At 38.1% G+C, this 19528-nt stretch overlaps 2 protein-coding genes across 4 annotated transcripts; one reads left to right on the top strand and one right to left on the bottom strand.

Moving 5' to 3' along the window:
• Positions 1–12: 12 nt before the first annotated feature.
• On the bottom strand, positions 13–13681 carry RAD17 (RAD17 checkpoint clamp loader component). 3 transcript variants are annotated; one of them, XM_083403983.1, is made up of 17 exons: positions 13613–13681; positions 12070–12171; positions 11356–11616; positions 10257–10340; positions 8722–8878; positions 7912–8048; positions 7341–7393; positions 6928–7053; positions 6773–6842; positions 5724–5835; positions 5250–5429; positions 4670–4755; positions 4365–4511; positions 3248–3394; positions 2348–2468; positions 1651–1708; positions 13–773 (listed from the first exon to the last, which is right to left on the bottom strand). In XM_083403983.1, the coding sequence occupies exons 2-17, from the start codon at positions 12112–12114 to the stop codon at positions 503–505; spliced, it is 2055 nt and encodes a 684-aa protein (XP_083260109.1). In that variant the 5' UTR covers positions 12115–12171; positions 13613–13681; the 3' UTR covers positions 13–502. The 3 variants fall into 3 exon arrangements, with proteins under 3 accessions (XP_083260109.1, XP_083260108.1, XP_083260110.1); XM_083403982.1 differs by lacking the exon at positions 13613–13681 and adding an exon at positions 13208–13345; XM_083403984.1 differs by lacking the exon at positions 13613–13681 and adding an exon at positions 13054–13208.
• Positions 13673–17786, top strand: AK6 (adenylate kinase 6). Its single transcript, XM_083404420.1, has 5 exons — positions 13673–13808; positions 14641–14733; positions 15295–15353; positions 15447–15592; positions 15736–17786. Exons 1-5 carry the CDS (start codon positions 13724–13726, stop codon positions 15923–15925), a joined length of 573 nt encoding a protein of 190 aa, XP_083260546.1. The 5' UTR covers positions 13673–13723; the 3' UTR covers positions 15926–17786.
• Positions 17787–19528: the final 1742 nt, after the last annotated feature.

Genomic DNA, 19528 nt, shown 5'->3' with positions numbered 1-19528 from the left:
AATCACAAAGCATACAAGGAATTCAGAAATTTATTTACATCTTAAATAATACACAGCCCAGAACTTAAACGCTTTGTACAGGTTTTCTATCGCTGCAGGTAAGGGTTACTTTTGTGAAATTCTAACAAAACTATTGACAGTGTCCCTCCAAATATCTGTAAGAGGCATGTAAATCAGTGCATTTGTCTCATAGTACTGATTTACACACCCCTCTCGGACTGGGACCAAAATTTTGAACTGAAGTGCACACCATTGAAGCTTTACAGTGTAGAGCCAAATAGTACTGGGGAAATCCAGTACTCAGATATCTTGTGTATCATTTGTTTCTCTGGAAATGAAGCTGCGTGAAACTCTGGCAAAGTAATAATAGCTCAAAAAAATAAGTTGAAGTTATCAGTAGTAGCAATCTCAGTACAGTTGGCTAAGACTGCTTATAAAATATTAAACCTAAAATTATTATGTTAAACACTATCACAGCTTTGGGGTTGCCATTTCACACCTTCTAGTCACTGTCATATTCCTCTATGATTAGTTCATCTTCCTCCATGAGTAGTTGTGCTACAATAGGCTGAGGTTGACTGGCTGGTAGTTCATTTCCACTAGATTGGCTGGAAGGAAGAGGACTTTCATATGGTTCATTTTTCTCACTGGTTTTGTTTTTCTCCATTTGGGTAAGCACATTTGTGGACTGCATCTCAGCAAAATCCCCTTCATCGTCACTGTCTAGGACCTGTATTGCTGAGTCTTTATCAGTAAGAGTTTCAAGCTTCAACCTGTTGTGGAACGAAAGTAATAAAAGTTCAGAAACATTTTATGCTCTTGCAGAGAATTACTGAGGAATTCAGGTATGCAAATAACAGATAAAAACTAACATCTGTTTCTCCTTTTCTCTCATTGCCTTTCGAAGTTAAGCTTATAAAGCTGCATTCTTAAAGTGAGCAACAGGTAGGTGTGTGGACACACATGGGAAGAAAATAGTTTTGTATGCCTAGTTTGTAATACACCTAAAAAACCCTTACAGTCCAGATTTCCAAACTGTGTGTATTGACAGCGGATTACATGATTTGCTGTAGCACTTTCTTCCTGTTGACTTTCACCACAGATTGTGACCCCTTAAAAACTACTGAAAAGGAGGAGAGATTGCAAATGCCTAGTTGCCTTTAACCCAGTTTTAGCATTTAAACATAGAAAGCACAGTTAGCTGCCTTCAGCCTTATAGGACAAATCTTGCAGTGTATAATTGTAAATTTAAAACTGACATGAGATTTTACACTTCTTAGTGATATCTTATATATGCAGACTATTCCCTCTCCCAACTTAGCCCAGAGCATGGTCTTGAAGACATATGAGGCCTCTACTTTGCTGAAGGCAAGCAGGTCTGGGCAGTATATGGATGGGAGACTGCCTGAGAACCGTACATACTCTGGTTTGGGTTGCACGTAGAAAGATAGGATATAAATAATAAAAGAATAAATAATAAAACACATAGAGTCCTTGATATGGTCAGAGTGACATATCAAGTTGATTGTTACTTTTCCCACCTTATAGATTGAGAATTAACCAATGTAGTCAAAGTGCTATATGAAAGTATATACTGATATTTAGAGCAAACATATTCCAATTTGCAAAAGAGCCACAGTAGGCATTTACCTTCCAAAGTGTTTCTTTAAAGGAAGCCTTCCAATGTCCTGAATAAAAGTTATCTGAGCTGAGAAAGCATACACAAAAATTATTCCTTAGAATTGTGTTAGAACTTGAATTTGTTGTGTATCCAGAGTACATAGTCCCATTTTAAGCTAAGACTGTTTTGCAATCCTCCACGCCCAATTTAGACCAGAGATAGAGGATTAGATAGATAGATAGACAGATAGATAGATAGATAATATTAACATGCCATCTAGGGTCTGGTTAATCATTACATTATTTTCCACGGCCAAGGGCTTTTCTGCTCTAAAGCTCCACCCTCCATATACCATTAAATACATTTGTCATGCTGCTGTAGGAAAAACTGAATGAGTGCAATTTTAGCAACTGCCCTTGCTCCTAAAAAATGAGCATCTATGGAAGCCCTTTGGCCCAAGTATGCAAACAAACTACAGGCAGCACAATGAGAAAACAAACAATGTTGAAGCAATAGGGCAAAGCATCAGATGCAGATGTGCTGACACAAACTCTTAGAGAACTGGCATTACAGAGCATGATCAACATCTCCCATGTGGTGTTAAATCAAGGTTAAGCGTAAATTATCAGTACTAATTTCAGTACTAACTGCTTACCATCAGAGTTTGGCTAAGAACTTCCAATACATTTTCTGAAAAAAAGGGTTTGCTTGTTTTTTAAAAAGTACCTTGGTTTCTCATTGGATTTGTCAGCATGGCAAGATAAGGTAACAGCTGGGTCTGAAGGCACAGCGGTGGTAAACAGAAACTTGAAAAGAGGGATTTTGCAGCAATGCAGTTTTCCTGAAACTATAAGGAGGCAGAACAAAGAAGTCTAATAGTAAAATATATTATCTACAGTTAAACCACAAAATTTCTCTTCTGACTCTCTACCAATTATAAATATCAGGTTATTTTGCCAGAACTTCCATGCCTTAGAAACCCAACATTAAAACAAGCATGCAACACTATCCAGGAAATAACTATTGAGATCTGGTGTGATACGTCGCCTGGACAGCTGCAGGAGCTTAAAGCATCAAGTTATTTCTTTCCATTTTGATTTTCCTATTTAATTTTTCTGGAGATAGCATAAATTGAAGGTCTGTCCATTTTTACTCGAAGCTGCTACACTAACAATCCAAGAGGTACACTTATTTATTCCTAACCATGTTACAGAGTATGTTGAAATGTATTTTCCCCAGACCAAATGCTATTTTGTGGTAGCTGCTAAATATATTTCTTCTTGGGTTGTTTGTGTAGTCATGCTGGTCCTAGATTACACTGCAGGAATGATTCATCTAAAATATTTTCCTTGGCTAGATGGCACAAGGCAATCCTTTAATTGAAACTTAAACTGAAACCTTAATCTTATTAAATAACTCTTTAATCTTGTAATGAATATGCTTATCACAAACATGCAAGCTAAGGCAATCTTACAGCATTATTAACCTACACCACAAATCAGATGAGAATGATTCTAAGAAAGCTCAACTTAATTTACTGTTTCTATTTTAGGTTATGATTTGCAATAAATGTATAACATTTTACAATAAACGTTGAAATAAAGAATATCATTTCAAAATAATTACCTTTTTGTTTATTAGGAACCACTGCGGTTTATGAAGGGGTCGAAAGCCCATTCCTCCTTTGCTTTGAGCAGAGGCTCTAGATCTGTTTGAATGCATTACGCCCCTTGTGGCTATGGATGCACTATATTCCCGGAGTGTAGGTCTTGCCTATAGGAAATGATAAAAGCAAGATCAAGGTGAAAGGGGAGCATTTCTGGCAGTCATGTTTTCACCAATCTGCAACTGAGCATTTATCTGAGGCAAGTATTTTAAATTCCCAGGTTTTTCTAAATTGGTTAAAATCATTTGATGATTTGAACTTATCAGTTTCATATGGTGAATAATGAGCAATGCACCCCCTCACACTTGCAACAGCTGGTATTTTTCCATGCCATGTAGTCTGTTGGTTCGAACACATGGGAGCAAATTTAAAGGATGTCTGTTGGATTGTGTCATGGATATCCACCCCTGCTTTCTTTCCTCTACCCATAGCCCCTCACAACTCCAAGATAGACTCTAGGGGGTCCCCCAATCTTCCAGAGCAGATTTGGGATGTGCATGAGAGGCTGGAGGGATGAGGAAAGGGAGATCAGCTGGGTGTCATCTATAAAAAAAGTATCTGAGACACGACAACTTTATCCAGACTATAGAAAGACTAGCTAGAAAATGGCACATGCTTTCTTCAGAACAATTGTTTGGTAAGGCAAAGCATGAACAGTAAGCTTTAAAGTTACATAAAACACATTGTCATACAAGAACAACAAGCCTAAGGGAGTGGACTAGGTAAATCTTGAGGTCTGTTACAATTCTAAGTAGGGAGTGGGGTTATTGGTTTGTCTTTATTTTATTATGCATTTTGTTTTCATTTTGCGTTTTTATGTTGTGAACTGCCCCATGATCTTCAGATGAAGGACAGTATACAAATTTAATTAATAATAAGTACGGTAATAATAAGCAGAAACAGTTATGGTAATATATAAATACAGAACCTACAAATTTAGCATACCCACTGGGGAATGGTGAAGCCATTCACTTTCATTGGTTCAAAATGTTTATTTCCCTCCTCTGACACTTATTCTGAAGCCTTCATATTTCTATGTTTTGTTACTTTAACCTATTGTTACTTTTTAAAACTTACATCCCAGTTACTGCAAAGGAAGTCAGCAGTACTCAAATATTCACTGGCTCTCACAAGATCATCTATATCAGAGAAAAAGTCTATGTAGTTTTGATGAAGGTATAAATTAAATAAGTCCCCAGGCATGTGTGACTTTTCAACGACATCCTAAATAAAGGAGAATATACAGAATTAAAGTTGTGCATCAGGAGGAAACGAGTTAGCATTATGACATATTAAAAATATCACTGTTACATCTACCACTTACATAGGATAACTAGCAGTAAATTTTCACTCAATTAACAGTAAACAGTAAATGTATTTACCTCAGGATCAACAAGCAAGGGATTTCGTTCATATTCTGTTAAATGAACAGGTAACCGAGGAAACTCCAAGTCTGTTGCTGATTCTCCTGTAAAAATAACACACACTACAGCTACATATAAGTTTACATTGAATATGAGAAGCATAGAGTATTTGGATATGGAGACAGGTTACTGACCAGAGATGAGGGAATTGTCTACAACTCAATCTTGGCTAGTACTGGTTCACATGGCTTACAGCACACATAGACTTCCATGTGACCAAGGCTCCTGGTAAGGTGTGCAAGTTTGAATTGCATGGAAGCCTGTGTATGAGCTGGTACTCATGTTCAGTTTATGCCAAGGCATGGATCTATAGGACAGGGTTTGCTCCCAATAATTGTGCAATGCCCTCTGCTCACAATTAATATGTGACAGATTCCAGTTAAAAAAAACAATAGCTACTGATTCTTTATATTGTCTTAAGAGTCAGAAAAGTAAATGAATCAGTTGTTGGCAAATGTAGAAGCTGTCAATAATTGACATGAGAATTCTTCCCCTCACACAAAATAGAGTTAAGAATAATAGGTTAACGTGTTCTTACTTTTGCAGTAAAGTATTTTCCCCAAGGCATGGAACAGAAAGATGGAGGAATCTTTGGCGCCAACAGCTTGTAACTCCTGGTAACCAAATTTCTTTTTCTTCTTTACTTTAGATAATGTATCATATTTTAATGTGGAATTCCCCTTTTTCTGCGACAGAAAGTTGTTCTCTGATGAGCAGTCTGGTAATCAAAAAGCAACAAAAGAACAAAGTGGTAGACTGTAAAACATGAACTCCAGAATTTTTTATTCAATAGAAAAATAAGGTGCGCTCATTATTTCACAAGCAGAGAGTTGTCTTTTCTGTTAAGCTTTGGATCAGCACCACAGTATAAAAGCCCCATTTAACAACCAAGAGACATTCAATTCTTGTCTTGCATTGATAGCGTTCCCGCAAGGCTACCCCAACAGTGTTAAAATAAAAATGGTTTCCACAATACACAAACTTATATAAGCAGAAAAAGTTCCATACTTGCCTCTTAAAGAAGAAAACTGAAGGTTATTTATTGCACTCCTAATATCACCTGAACATCCTTTGCAAATCAACTCTAATGAAGATATGTCAGGGACATCGGTTTTTTCTCCATTCTGCAAAGAAAAGCAAAAGCATCTGTAAGGTCTTTAGTCTGCACAACAAGACTACTGTTAGTTTGTGAGAGCCAGTGTGGTGTAGTGGTTAAGAGCGGTAGTCTCGTAATCTGGGGAACTGGGTTCGTGTCTCCGCTCCTCCACATGCAGCTGCTGGGTGACCTTGGGCCAGTCACACTTCTTTGAAGTCTCTCAGCCCCACTCACCTCACAGAGTGTGTGTTGTGGGGGAGGAAGAGAAAGGAGCATGTTAGCTGCTTTGAGACTCCTTTGGGTAGTGATAAAGCGGGATATCAAATCCAAACTCTTCTTCTTTGTAGATAAACATTGGCCATAAGCTTTATATGATTTTATTAAACTGATGTTTGCAGCATCAAGTAACCTAAGAGATTAGACTTCCATTAGTTCTCACCTCTTTGCTCTCTCAGTCAGTGTACCACCTGGTATTAGTAATACTCAGAACACATTCACAGGTTTCCTTACTCAATGGTGGAACAATGCTGCATATGATACTATTATTTACATTTCTAAGTCACCTATTAACTGAGCATAAACACACATCCATACACTACTAAACTCCTACAGCTCCTCTGATAGTGAAATAAATTACAAGTGCTATGTGCGGGGAAGCCATTTGTATACATCCATGTATTTCTGAGCTTCTTGTTTTTGTTTTATTTTACCTGTACTTTCCCTCAAAGGAGTTCAGAACACTGTATACGGTTGCCCACTACAGATCTGTGAGGTAGGGTAGTCTGAAAAATGCTGACAGACCTCAGTCATTTGGCAGCCACTTCTCAAACACAAGCCACTTGTTAAAAGTTATTCTATTTTTTGGGAAGGAGCAGACTAAATAACTCTCTCAATTGATACCTTCAGCTAACCTTTACAATATGACCATATTGCAACTGTCCCAGTGCTGCTTTAATTTGACCTACCATCTTGAACTCTGCTTCAGCTATTCGATTTAGAACTTTCATCATCATCGTTGGAGCCACAGGGTTAAAACTGAGAAAATTAATGAGGCAGATGGTCAATATACATTTAATAATGAATCCTCAGTTGGGAACAATGCACTTAATGGTCCTTTTACCTAATATTAGCTATATGTAGCTCTTCCTGAATCTCCTTTGGAAATAGAGACCTTTGGTTGCTGGCTCCACTGAAGGCATCTGATATTATAAACACAAGAGGACATCTGCTTGTCCGCACAAACCTTCTAAAATGAAAAATGGAAAGAGAAAGTCCCAAGTTTAAAGGCAAGTGTTGATCTAGATATCAATCTGTAGGAGTCTATACTAGCAATAAGCAACTAGAAGCCTCTGGCCCAAGAATGCCTCCCACCTCAAAATGTTTACATTCCACCCCCCACCCCCCACAAAATCAGAATAAATTGAATGATGTGAAGGTTTCCATTTGTGTTTGTGGAATTTTATAGCACATCAGCCGCATTCCTCAAAGTGGCCCTTTGATAAAACAAATTGCTAACCATGGCTTTATACTCACCTCAAGATTTCATGTAAACAGCTATGGTCACGGTAAAAATGGTTTGGCATATCCTATAAAAACCAAATACAATACTGTTATTCCAGCTTTTTTCCATTATCATTGGAGTTACACTGTTCAAACTGAGAAAATTGTCAAGAGAAGTCTTATGTCATGACAAATGCAGCTAATCCTCTCCTTACCTTATATTAGCTCTTCACAATATTCCTATTTTAGCATCTCTGTAGCATTAATATTGTGGGTGACCATTAAGACTATAATAAGAGTCATATGCTTATTTTACTTGACATTTATAACAACAAATTGTTTAGATTAAAGTGCTACTTTAGAGAAACCCAAATGTTCCTGTGCTCTTAGTAGGCTCACTGTGACAAAATTTTCAAATCATCCCGTGAATCACCCCTTACGATTATAGTAACTCCTATCTTGCCTTATTTACCTATTTATTATATTTATATACTGCTTAATATTCAAAATCCCTAAGCAATTTACATAAAACAGTGTCCTTTAAAATATAAGAAAAAAACATAAGATTTCAACTTGAATTAGTTAGTCAACTATTTTTACTTACTTCCACAAGAATAAGTCTTCTGTCAGTTTCCATGGATTGTCCAACCATCTGAAGACTTGCATATTTGTTTGCTCTTAACAGAAACTCTTGAAAGAGAGCTGTCTGGCTCTGATAAGGAAGTATCTGAAAATCAGACTCTGAACAGGAGAGTTTATTTTACAGAGTATACCTTATAAATAACAATAATATGAACATGAAAATTCAGTATCCTAGGACCCATCTGCTTTGAATTTGGTGTTTTAGAGCAACAGGCCATTTTTTGCCTGCTGCCAAATGGCACAGGCTAAAATCCACCAAAGATGTAGATTACAGGAACTGGATGGGTTGTACAAGTATACCACATCTTTGAAGAAAAAGAGTGCAGATATTATCTTCATAGTTTCTATTTTCCATCAGCGGATAAAGATCTCTGCCTTAATTTAGAAATCCCATCCACCTTCATTTTAAGAGCTTCAGTTGTTGTACAAATCAGTATACTCTACGGAAAAAGCAGCTCTGCAAGCTTAAGAACCAATTTACTGGGGGCGGGGGGGGGGGGGAGGCCATCTCCACTGTTCCCTTCCCATTACTGCAAAACTATCAGTTTTGAATTGTGAAAATGTTTGAAACCATGGGGTGAAAAGAGGGTCTACTAGTGAAGATCTGAGTATGTATCTAAAGTATCATACTATTAAGTAGAAATGAGTTTCATTAATTCCAATGAAACTTACAACAATTTGATGGGCATCAGATTGTGATATCATGACAAATACACAAACTTACAAAATATATTCTAACTGCTTGACTCAAAGTCTTCAATTAAATGCTTACCATGGCTCAAAGAATCAATGACATCATCTTTCTTGAAGTCTAGTGATACAGGATTTATCCATTCTTGCACTTGAATGCCAAGAACTTTTGCTAATGTTTCCACAGTTGCAGACTTGCCACATCCTGGAGGACCAGTTAATAATAAAATAGAGCCTTCCTACAAGACACGATATAATAAACCAACTTGCTATATTAGAAGGAAAGAGCAGGATAAAAATTTAATGGACTTTTATTAATATCCCCCCTCCTCCCCACACTTTGTGTTAGCACAGTTACTGTTGCTAAATTACAATCCCAATGATTCAATATTTCACCACACTTATACAAGTGTAAAATTAATTGCTTATTAGGTAATCATATATATCGCAAAGAATTGGAAAAAGAAGCAGAAATAAAATGCTACCTAAACAAAATATTTGACACATTTTGTTATTACCCCTAATACTAGTTTTTATTTGAATTAGGACGACAAAAAAAAGCTAACAGCAGTTTGGATCCCATCCATATCCGCCACACACACACACACACAAAAATACTGTGTGTAAGGGAACTTGCCAGCAATGCTCTTCTGAAAACACTTGTGCAAGAGGAAGAATATATGTAGACTTCTCTCATGCAATGATTTAGCTCCAAGTATAACACTGCAAACGTTGGCACCTTTGAATTCATCCTTGTATGCCCCTCTGTTACATACCATACTCTGTACATACCAGAGTATCGCAGCATTTCTCAGGTCACAATGCAGCAAAGTCCACCAGGCAATATGGAAAAACTTAACATGCATGCAGAAGAACTTTTCTGAGTGACATGCAACTAGTTTTCATTTGGAGCAGACCCATTTGAATTATTGAACATGGCTAAGGTGCACCCAAAAATTTCAGGGTGCCTCCTCTGAGCCAAGCTTACTCTTTGCCATTCACTCCTCTCAAAAGAAGCTGTAGCTCAGTGGTAAAGCATTGGCTTTGCATGAAGCAGCTCCCAGATTCAATAAGCGGCATCTCCAGGTAGAGCTGGGAATATCAGCTCCCTCAAAATCAGAACTGCTGCCAACAGACAGTACTGAGCCACATGGAAAAACAATTGTCTGATTGATATAAAGGATCCTCCTATGTTCCTCTCCCCAGGTTGCAAAGAAGCAAACAGGGAAATGCATATCTAGCAGTTCAGAAAAGGAAGGGGAAAGGCCATCAAATGATGCCTATTTTCCTATGGTATGTCAGTCCACATGTCAAAAAGCTACAGTTTATGTTAACTTTTTTTTCAAGTGTACCGTATTATTTTTCCTAAGAATTTATTTTCCTGCTACAAACTTCTAGAAAATTACTGTGCCAAATCTCAAAAGCAGATTACTGCATGAAATATCGTAACAAATACTGCTGCAAAATGAAATATCATGCAGGATTTGTGTTATTTTTTCACCTCATTTCTGATGAAAAAATAATCTGTTGAACATTTCCCAGTAGGAGTCTTAAGTTACACAAAGCCTTCAAAACAAACTTAGTGGCAGGTAAAGCTACTAGGTAAATATATGCTACCTGTCTGGGTGGCCTTTGAAATGTGTGATCTTTTAACCATGCTTCAACTTCTTCAATTTTCTTCTTGTGTATGGCAAGCTCATTCTAATGAGAAAAATAATAATATATAGTTCAGGCAAATAATTTTACAGTAGAATTAAATACTGCGAAAGAACATTGTTGTAGCATATCCTCTTGGTACCTGTAACAAGTTAATTATTAGTGTAAGCAGAATAAAAATGGTTCTATTTTCACCGTGTTTCCGTAACAGGCCTGGCTCAGTTTGTCTTCCAAACTGGGATCCATTTCGGCCAGAATTCAGGCCATTAGGGTTCCAGCTATCTGGTGTCCATCTCCAAGCCCCGAAGTGTGGAGATTACATCAAACACAGCAGAGTTCAGGGCCTGAGATTCAGCAGCACCCTTCAGACTGCAAATAGTTCCACAGCCTACTAAACTAGCTAAAACAGGCTTCCTCAACCTCGGCCCTCCAGATGTTTTGACACTACAATTCCCACCATCTCTGACCACTGGTCCTGCTAGCTAGGGATCATGGGAGTTGTAGGCCAAAAACATCTGGAGGGCTGAGGTTGAGGAAGCCTGAGCTAAAATAAGGGGCATCTGCAGGAAGGGTCCATTTACAGTATGAAAGCTACCGCAAGACCTCTGTCTTTATGAACTGGAATGTGATTACAGTACATACAGTACATAACTGTAGATCTGCATTAATTTTCAAGGCATTCAAAGGACATCTAACATATTTCTAGAAACGACCATACATGGACCGAAGTCTTGCTCACATCTCTGTTTATTAAGGTGAAAGATGAACATCTAGACATAGTCAATATCATTACCCAATAACAAGTGCAAAAATATTCCATTGCTATTGCATAATATTCCAAACACTTGCTGACCATTTAAAAATATATATTTTAAGTGAACAAATTTCCAAATGCACTTCGAATAAAAACATATATCTTATACTTTTCTATTAACCAAGTATACCTATGTTCTATCAACTTAATAAATCTATGAAACACTATTTTTCCTTTAGGACACACCACTTCAGCAATACACATAGCTATTTGTTGTTTTTAAAGGAATTTTAAACTAAACTTTACCTGAGTTTTCGGTTTGTATTTATCCACCCAAGATTTGTTTTGGCCATGGTTTTGTTTTGAGAGTTTATATTTATATTGCTCATCTATAGAAAGTGGCTTTCTTTTTTTTCTTTCAGTCTTACAACTTTCTATCGGAGAGCAACGCTCTTTTTTCTTCCGACTGTGTTTGGTATCTGTTGATGGCTTCTTATGAAGAATGTCGGATGACAGAATTGTATCCTTACAGAAATCACTAAAAGATGGCTCCACCCAATCAGTCACCTGACAAAATATAAGTAAACAAAAGTTATTGCATGGTAGAAATGATTAATTCTTAAACCAACTAATATTTTACAGTAGGGTAGTCCAAGGTCTTAATAACAACAACTTTGTCATACTATTGGAAAGCACCCTTTCAACTTTTAAGCTCTAATTGAACATTCAATAACTTTGTTTTAATACAAGAAAGGGAGTCTGGAATCAGCATGAAATTATGAAAATAGTATGTCTTAAGTTTATATATATATATATATTTAGCCATGGTGTGTTCAACAGTTTTTATTTCCAGTAACTATACTTTGTCTGGAACATTTAACTGTGATTTCCAAACTACCATTGGCTGATGTTGTGAAAAGTGATAATAAAGGAAGCAATCCTTCTCTACATGAGTATAACAACTGTGCATAAAAGAATAATACAATCCAAAGTCTTTAATATTTTAAAGTAATCACTCACTTTGACTTCAGCAATCTTTCTTTTTGAATATTTTTTTGACATCATCAACCTTTGTAGTTTCCATCCGAAGCATATGACCAGCAGCCCTTTAAATTAAATGACCTAAAAAAGTGTAAAATATTTATGTAAACAAACTTTGCACAAATAGAATTTTAAAATGTCCAACTAGGCAAAACATCCAACTAGGGCTCCCTTGCAAATAATTAGATGAGGGGATAGCCCCAGGGAAGGGAGAAATCACACTCCAGCTACTATTTTCCTCCAAATGTGCTGTTTTTCCAAGTAAAGGTTCATTCCTAACCCTGGCCACTGCTCAGTCAGTCTGTATGGAATACCAGGCCACTTCTTCACACAGGGCCTTTTGGGTCTTCCCACTGGATTTCTGTGGCAGAGATCTTACCGGCTTCCACTTTATCCACCCCCTTCCCAGACTGGTGCAAAAGGGGTTGGGATTCTTTCTACCAACTCATGGTTGTGGAGAAAAACCTCAGAAACTAATTAGCAGCATGACTGTGAAACATATTCCTGCAATAATTTTTAAATATAGCGGTACTAGTACACCAGGCAGCAGTAGGCAGATTTCAGTAACCTGTCACAGACAACTATAAGGTTTCATCTATACAGTGGGTGAAAACTCCAGAACTGGATATTCAATTACAAATTTAAGTTATTCCATTCCCAAAGGCTACACAATATAAAAAGTACACTCACACACACACAGACAGTTGTCCAAAAATATAAGCACGGGGGTGTTTGAGTTAAAACCATACTCAAGGCGGCTTATGACATGACAAGATTTGCATAATTACAAACATACCGGAAGTCATAAATAAAGCACAACAAAAAGTACACAATCAAATTAAAACAATTTCCACACGAATCATGACATGATCTAGAAATAACGATACAAAAATCAGCATCAGCATTATTATTATTTATTCAATTTATACAGTACGAGCAACCAAAGAAACCTCCAAACTTTACCCCAGCCGAACAGTCTGTTCAGCAGCTTTTGTAGCTGGAGTCAGTCAGGGACCCGCCCGCCCAGGCCAGGTGGGAAAATAACGGCCACCAAGGCAGGGAGGCAGATCTTCCAGGGCGAAGGGAAGGCAGCCCAGCCGAACTCAGCGGGACTTACTTCTGACCGGACATGCTTCGGACTGCGCCGCTCCTTCAGGGATGTCCAGCCGAGTGACTTGCGGAGCGGCTCTGCCCGACTGCGTTGCGCTGACCCTTCTCCGCCGCTTCTGTAGCCCAGGCAGCGCCTTACTCGCCCTTCTCCATCACCAGGGAGACCTACCGCGGTCCCGTAATACCCGCCGGAGGCGCCTTTCTCCTCCTGGGACTCAGGCTGCCTCCATTCAGGCTGGGGGCTTCCCGCGCATGTGGGCGCCCAGCTGATGGCGAAACGCTAAGGCTTCACCCTCTGGTCCCAGAGAAAAGCCAAAAGCTGGCCGAAACTGATGTATGTATGTATGTATGTATGTATGTATGTATGTATGTATGTATGTATGTATGTATGTATGTCATACGTAATTCTTACCTCACAGAGTCGCCTTCTTATTTACCAGGAGACGGGCGGAAGAAAGGGGCCCCCTGTGACGTTATTATTATGCGCTGACTCGGGCAGAATTGAGAAAGGTCCCCGCGAAGGATGAACACGTGTCTTCGTGACGCCTTTCCAGGCACTTGGATCGTCCCCCAAGCGAACATGAGGAGACCAAATATTCTTCTCACGGGTAAGAGCAAAACGGGTTGTGTTTGTATCTCATGCAAGTGCTTTAGAAACATAAGGTCCCGGGTCCAGTTTCTCGTGTTCTTGGATGAAGGCAACCAGTAACAACAAGGCTGGGAAAGATTCCCGTCTGAAATCGTATCCTGGAAAGCTGTGTGTTTGGGTCGACTCGGTGCGAGGCAGCTTCACTGGTTTTACCTGATTGTGTGCCTCGGCAAATGTCACTTTCATCCTCCTATTTGAACTTCAAAAATGAGGCCTGGGCTAACATGCAAGCAAACTATGTGATCGAATGGGCTATAACATTGTTTTGAACGCTTCTCCGTGTTTGTTTGTTTGATATAACATGCAAATACAAAACTTGCTCTTTGCCATATGCCATACAAGCTGATTGTAGACAATTTTTAATATAGAGAAGCGTTCAAAGTGTGATGCACACACCTGCAGGATATTTTTTTAAATGGAAAGTCTTTGGCTATCTTGCTTGAACTAGGCCTGTCTGGGCCTTTAGTAGCAGTTTTCATGTGGACTTGATTACAGTACAGTGGTACCTCGGGTTACATATGCTTCAGGTTACAAACGCTTCAGGTTACAGACTCTGCTAACCCAGAAATAGTGCTTCAGGTTAAGAACTTTGCTTCAGGATGAGAACAGAAATCGTGCTCTGGTGGTGCAGCAGCAGCAGGAGGCCCCATTAGCTAAAGTGGTGCTTCAGGTTAAGAACAGTTTCAGGTTAAGAACGGACCTCCGGAACGAATTAAGTACAGGTACCACTGTATATGTTATTAGTTGCTACTATTGATTACTGTTTTGTTATGACATATGCTGCTTTGTAGGTACGCCTGGTGTTGGGAAAACTACCCTAGGAAAAGAGATCGCTGCAAGAACAGATTTTACTTACATTAATGTGGGTGATTTGGCCAAAGAAGGTGAGTTTTCATTTTACAGAACTTAACACTTGAAAGTTGATGTAGAATTCGTATTTAAGTTATATACTGGTAAGTAGGTATAGTTTAGATATATGTGGTAGAGTTCAATGTTGCGCTATTATGAACATTCTGTCTATGCAAGCATTTCAGCTCATCATATGGAACAACCCCACCCCTCTCTCCTGACTCTCCCCGCCCCTTCCTGCCCAAACCAATTCGAGGAGGCATTCAGTGGGAGGAGAGGGAGAAAGCTCCATTGCATAAGCAGTAGTCCTTGCACAGAGTTTCTGCTGACAGGATGCCTAGATGAATCCTATCCATAGCTATAATGCTAAAGGGAATAAATTCTGTTTATAGACATGCTTGTTAAAAAAAACTTTTAAATATACATCTAAAATGCATAGCGTAAGCCTCATTGGACTTATGGAACTTATTTCTGAATAAAAACCCATAATATTGGGCTGCACACAGGTTTTTGAGAGACATATCTTAAAAAAGCAATTGACAGCAAACCATTGGAAACTTTTTTTGTATTCTTATCATTTCTTCCTCATTATACAGGGGAGCTATATGAAGGATTTGATGAGGAATATGGATGTCCAATTTTAGATGAAGACAGGGTACGTTTACATTTAAAAACTAGCACAGTTTTGGATTTTATTTTGTTACTAAGAATACATTTATAAGTTTATTTTGTATGAATTCTCTTTTAGGTAGTTGATGAACTGGAAGAGAAGATGAGTGATGGCGGTGTAATAGTTGATTATCACAGCTGTGACTTCTTTCCTGAACGTTGGTTTAATATAGTATTTGTGCTTCGAACTGAAAACTCAGTCTTGTATAACAGATTGGAAAGCAGGTAAAATCAGTGCTACAAAATAGATGCAGTACCAGATTTGGTTTAGGATGAAGCCTCTTGTTAGTACATAGTCTTGTCTCTGTTTTTTAACCTAAAATGTGCTCCCAAATTATCTCAAGTCTTATCTTATTTTATTTTTTTAGAGGATACAAAGGAAAAAAGCTTCAAGACAACCTTCAATGTGAAATTTTTCAGATCATTTATGAAGAAGCCATGTCATCGTATAAGGAAGACATTGTTCATCAGTTGCCCAGCAACATTCCAGAGGACATGGAGAACAACTTAGATCAGATTATACAGTGGATCGAACAGTGGATGAAAGACAACAACTAGCATTTTAATATATAATATTAATAGACCAAACAGTCTTAGAAATAACTTAATTCAATAGCACTGGCTGACTGATTCTTGTCAGTTACACTTGCTGTTTCAGTCATTGAGGAAACAGTAACAGTTACTTTTCTGTGAAAATAAAATTGGAGATAAATGAAATTCAGCAGATTTATGCTGCACTTATAGCTGGATTCATATGACTGCAGAAACTGGACATAAGTTACAGACTTCGAAACTTTAAAAAACATGACATTCTGTGTAATTGGGCATCTTACGATTCTTTTTGAAGATTTGGTTGAAAAAGTTAATAACAAACTGCACTGGCTTGTTTAAGTGTTAGCATCTCAATTGCTGTGCAACTTCCTTTTTTTGGTAATACGTTGAATTGTTCTGTGGAAGTTTTTATTTTTTAATGGTGGGACTTGGTTTGTGACAATGTTCCAGGTTATTAAGTTATCGACATGCAATGTCATTTAATATATTTGTGTGTGTATATATATTTCATTTACAAGCTCATAGTAAATGTTATCAGTCTTTCGAGTCTAAATGCTTTCCCGGTGAAGTTACTTCTAATGCTATGGGAATATTGACCTGTCTTTGCAAGTGTGTAATACATTGACTATACACAGTGCAACCTGAAGTGCAACCACAGGTCATGTTATTGATGTGAACACACATGCCAGTTCCACATAATAGGAAGCCCAATTTGATAGCAGCTTCCCATAGCATGTATGTGTGTCAAATACAGATCTATGTTTTGTCTGTTGATTACCACACGCATGTGCAAAATACACAGTACCAAGTGAAAGGTAGGTAGAAAATTGGTTATGCATGAATAAAGTATTAAGTCTGTTTGTAAGTATGTTTATTAGTGTCTCTTCTTTGTGTTAAAATATTTAGCTCCAGAGGTCTGATCTTTGAATATACAGTAATGAAATTATAAAAATTGCAAAGGACACACCTGATTAGTATCTTAATAGGAAGCACATCTTCCTGTTGTCAGTTGGGAAAGGCCCACTTTGATTGCCCTGGTAGTTTTGTGGTAATTCAGCATATATAAAGCACTGATGTTTTCTTTTCTGGAACTAAAAAGGTTTAAAGATATTCTTGAAAAGGAGCCTCGTTCTTTAGGAATAGGAGACTCCTACTGAATTTAAGCATATACTAACTTAAATGCAGCATCAGTACTTAAGATACTCCTAGCTGCATATTCTATGGTATAATGTAAATTACACAGTCATTCAGTGTGTATAGTACGACTGACACTTATGGGGGATACACATTGTCATGGCAGTGAACATGATAGGACTTCCCCTTTCTCCTCTTCCTCTTCACGCTTGCAAAATCTATTCCAGAAGGTTCCCCAATTGTCCAGAGTAGATTTTGAGGGGCATCAGTGTACAGGTCAGGGGAAAAGTCCCATTGCACAAGTGGCTGTCACTGTTGGATGTTGCCCTATCCATGGAGCATTTGATTTGTGCCTCTTATAACGTCATTGTATGTGTGTGTTTTGTATATATGAAAATGAAAATCCTCCAGTTTGCCATTTTCCTAACTAAGCTACTTTGACCTGAAACTTTTATTATTTACTAAATTGGAAATGCCTTTGTACTTAATATAATTTTGATTTATGGGGAAATGGGTCTATAGTTTTGTAAGTTTCTTAATAAAAAGGAGTGCATTTAATGGTAAACATTAAGCTTTGCATTTATATACAGGTATGTCTATTAAAGTGCCTTCTATGATATGCTGTAAGCAATTTCTTTTAATGAATGTTTAAATACGATGTTTCTATTCAACTTTTGTAGTAGCTCTTGCTGTGTTCAATAAATTTGCTTGTATTGATGACCAATTAAGAAAACCATTTGACTTCAGACATGTATTGCAGCTAAATCTGTATCTCACTCATCCTTTCCTGTTTGTCAAAGCTTAATAATCCTATAGTGCAAGAGAGGATTTTGACATGTAGCTACCTATGTGTGTGGGAAGACCCTTCATGAAGTGGTAGAGTTCATACTTCGTTTAAGGCCAGAGGTTTAATAAAAAGGTTCCACGGTGGCAGGTCATCTATCTACCTATCTATATCTATCTATCTTAATTTATCCTTCTTTCAAATAAAATAAAAATAATTGTACATTTTCCAATTAACATTCAATTAGTATTAGACTTCCCCTCCACCACTCCATGGTTTCCCCAAGTATTGTAATATTGATGCATATTCTAATTATTCTATAACTTATCTCCTCCATAATATTCTCCTATATGTATTTTACTGCTGTTATTACACCAAACCTACTTCTTAACGTTTTAACATGTTTACAATAATTTTTTAAATAAGCTGCAAACATGTTCCAGTCCTCCTTTAAAAACTCATCTTGATCTCTAATTTTACTAGTTAAGCTTGCTAGTTGGCAGTTGAACCTGAAGGAATATGCTCAATCTTCTGGGTCATTTATAAAATCTTGAGCTGTTGTCACTACATACTGATTTAGATGGACTAATGATCTAATGGTGTAAGGCAGCTTCATACGATTAATTACCTGAATTTAGATAATCTCCCTTAATTTTTTTTGCATGAGATTGCATTGTATGCACCTTTCAAATGCTTATTCGGAACCACCATTCAACGCACAACGTGCAGATGAAAATGCCTAATAAAAAGCTCTTGAGGTGCCCTCTAGATACTGAAGCCTCTGACTCCCATCAGTCCCAGCTAGCATTTCCTGTAAGGGAAGATGAGAATTTCAGGATTGCACTGTACAGTGATACCTCTGGTTACAAACTTAATGTGGAGGTCCGTTCTTAACCTGAGGCACGCTTTTGCTAATGGGGCCTCCCGCTGCACGTGCGCCTCTGGCACACGATTTCCATTCACATCCTGGGGCAAAGTTCGCAACCAGGAGCAGCTACTTCCGGCAGCAGCAGAGCTCGTAACCTGAAGCGTTCGTAACCAGAGGTACCACTGTATTGGCACCAGTGCCGGATTTACGTATAAGCTAAGCAAGCTATAGCTTAGGACCCCACTCTCTTGGGGGCCGCCAAAAAAATTAAAGGGAAAAAACTGGATGTACTGGTACATTTCCAAAATATAAGATAAAATACTAAAACAAAACCTACATACAGCAACAGTGTTTTGTGTTGTGTAGGTCCATGAATTACCATATAGCATATATTCAACACAAAAAACAGCAACAATTTGTTGACTAAGGACAGCTGGACATACAAAGGGCCCCATCAAACCTAAACGCGACCCTGATTGAGACTATTTGAACAGGAACATAGACACCAAATATGCCTCTCTGGGGAGGGTATTCCATGAGGACCTCCCAGGTAAAATCACTTGCTGTTGGACTATGACCTGGGAGGCTGGGGTTCAAATCCCTACTCAGCCATAAAGCCCACTAGGGCTGACCTTGGGCCTGTCGCTGCCTTCACAGGGTCTTTGTTGGGAGGGAGAAAATGGGGAGAACCTCGTACGCCCCTTTGAGCTCCTTGGAGGAAAAAAGTATAAAAATGCAATGAAATAAATACACCCCCCCCCCAAAAAAAAACACTGCCTCGCAGCAGACGGGTGTAACTTAGGGTCAGGTACCATTTCTTCCT

This window comes from Podarcis tiliguerta (genome assembly GCF_965153285.1).
Source record: "Podarcis tiliguerta genome assembly, chromosome: 11".
Classification (NCBI taxonomy): domain Eukaryota; kingdom Metazoa; phylum Chordata; class Lepidosauria; order Squamata; family Lacertidae; genus Podarcis; species Podarcis tiliguerta.
Note: the sequence above shows the minus strand (reverse complement) of the source record. Positions and strands in the feature narration are given on the sequence as shown.

Excerpts from the sequence above, each read along its gene's own strand:
- AK6 (XM_083404420.1), top strand. The coding sequence starts at position 13,724 with ATGAACACGTGTCTTCGTGACGCCTTTCCAGGCACTTGGATCGTCCCC. Across the intron at positions 14,734-15,294 it reads GGGTGATTTGGCCAAAGAAG|GGGAGCTATATGAAGGATTT; the intron begins GTGAGTTTTCAT and ends CTCATTATACAG. Across the intron at positions 15,354-15,446 it reads CAATTTTAGATGAAGACAGG|GTAGTTGATGAACTGGAAGA; the intron begins GTACGTTTACAT and ends ATTCTCTTTTAG.
- RAD17 (XM_083403983.1), bottom strand. The coding sequence starts at position 12,114 with ATGATGTCAAAAAAATATTCAAAAAGAAAGATTGCTGAAGTCAAA. Across the intron at positions 8,879-10,256 it reads TTCAAAGGCCACCCAGACAG|GAAGGCTCTATTTTATTATT; the intron begins GTAGCATATATT and ends CGTGTCTTGTAG. Across the intron at positions 1,709-2,347 it reads AAATCCAATGAGAAACCAAG|CTCAGATAACTTTTATTCAG; the intron begins GTACTTTTTAAA and ends ATGCTTTCTCAG.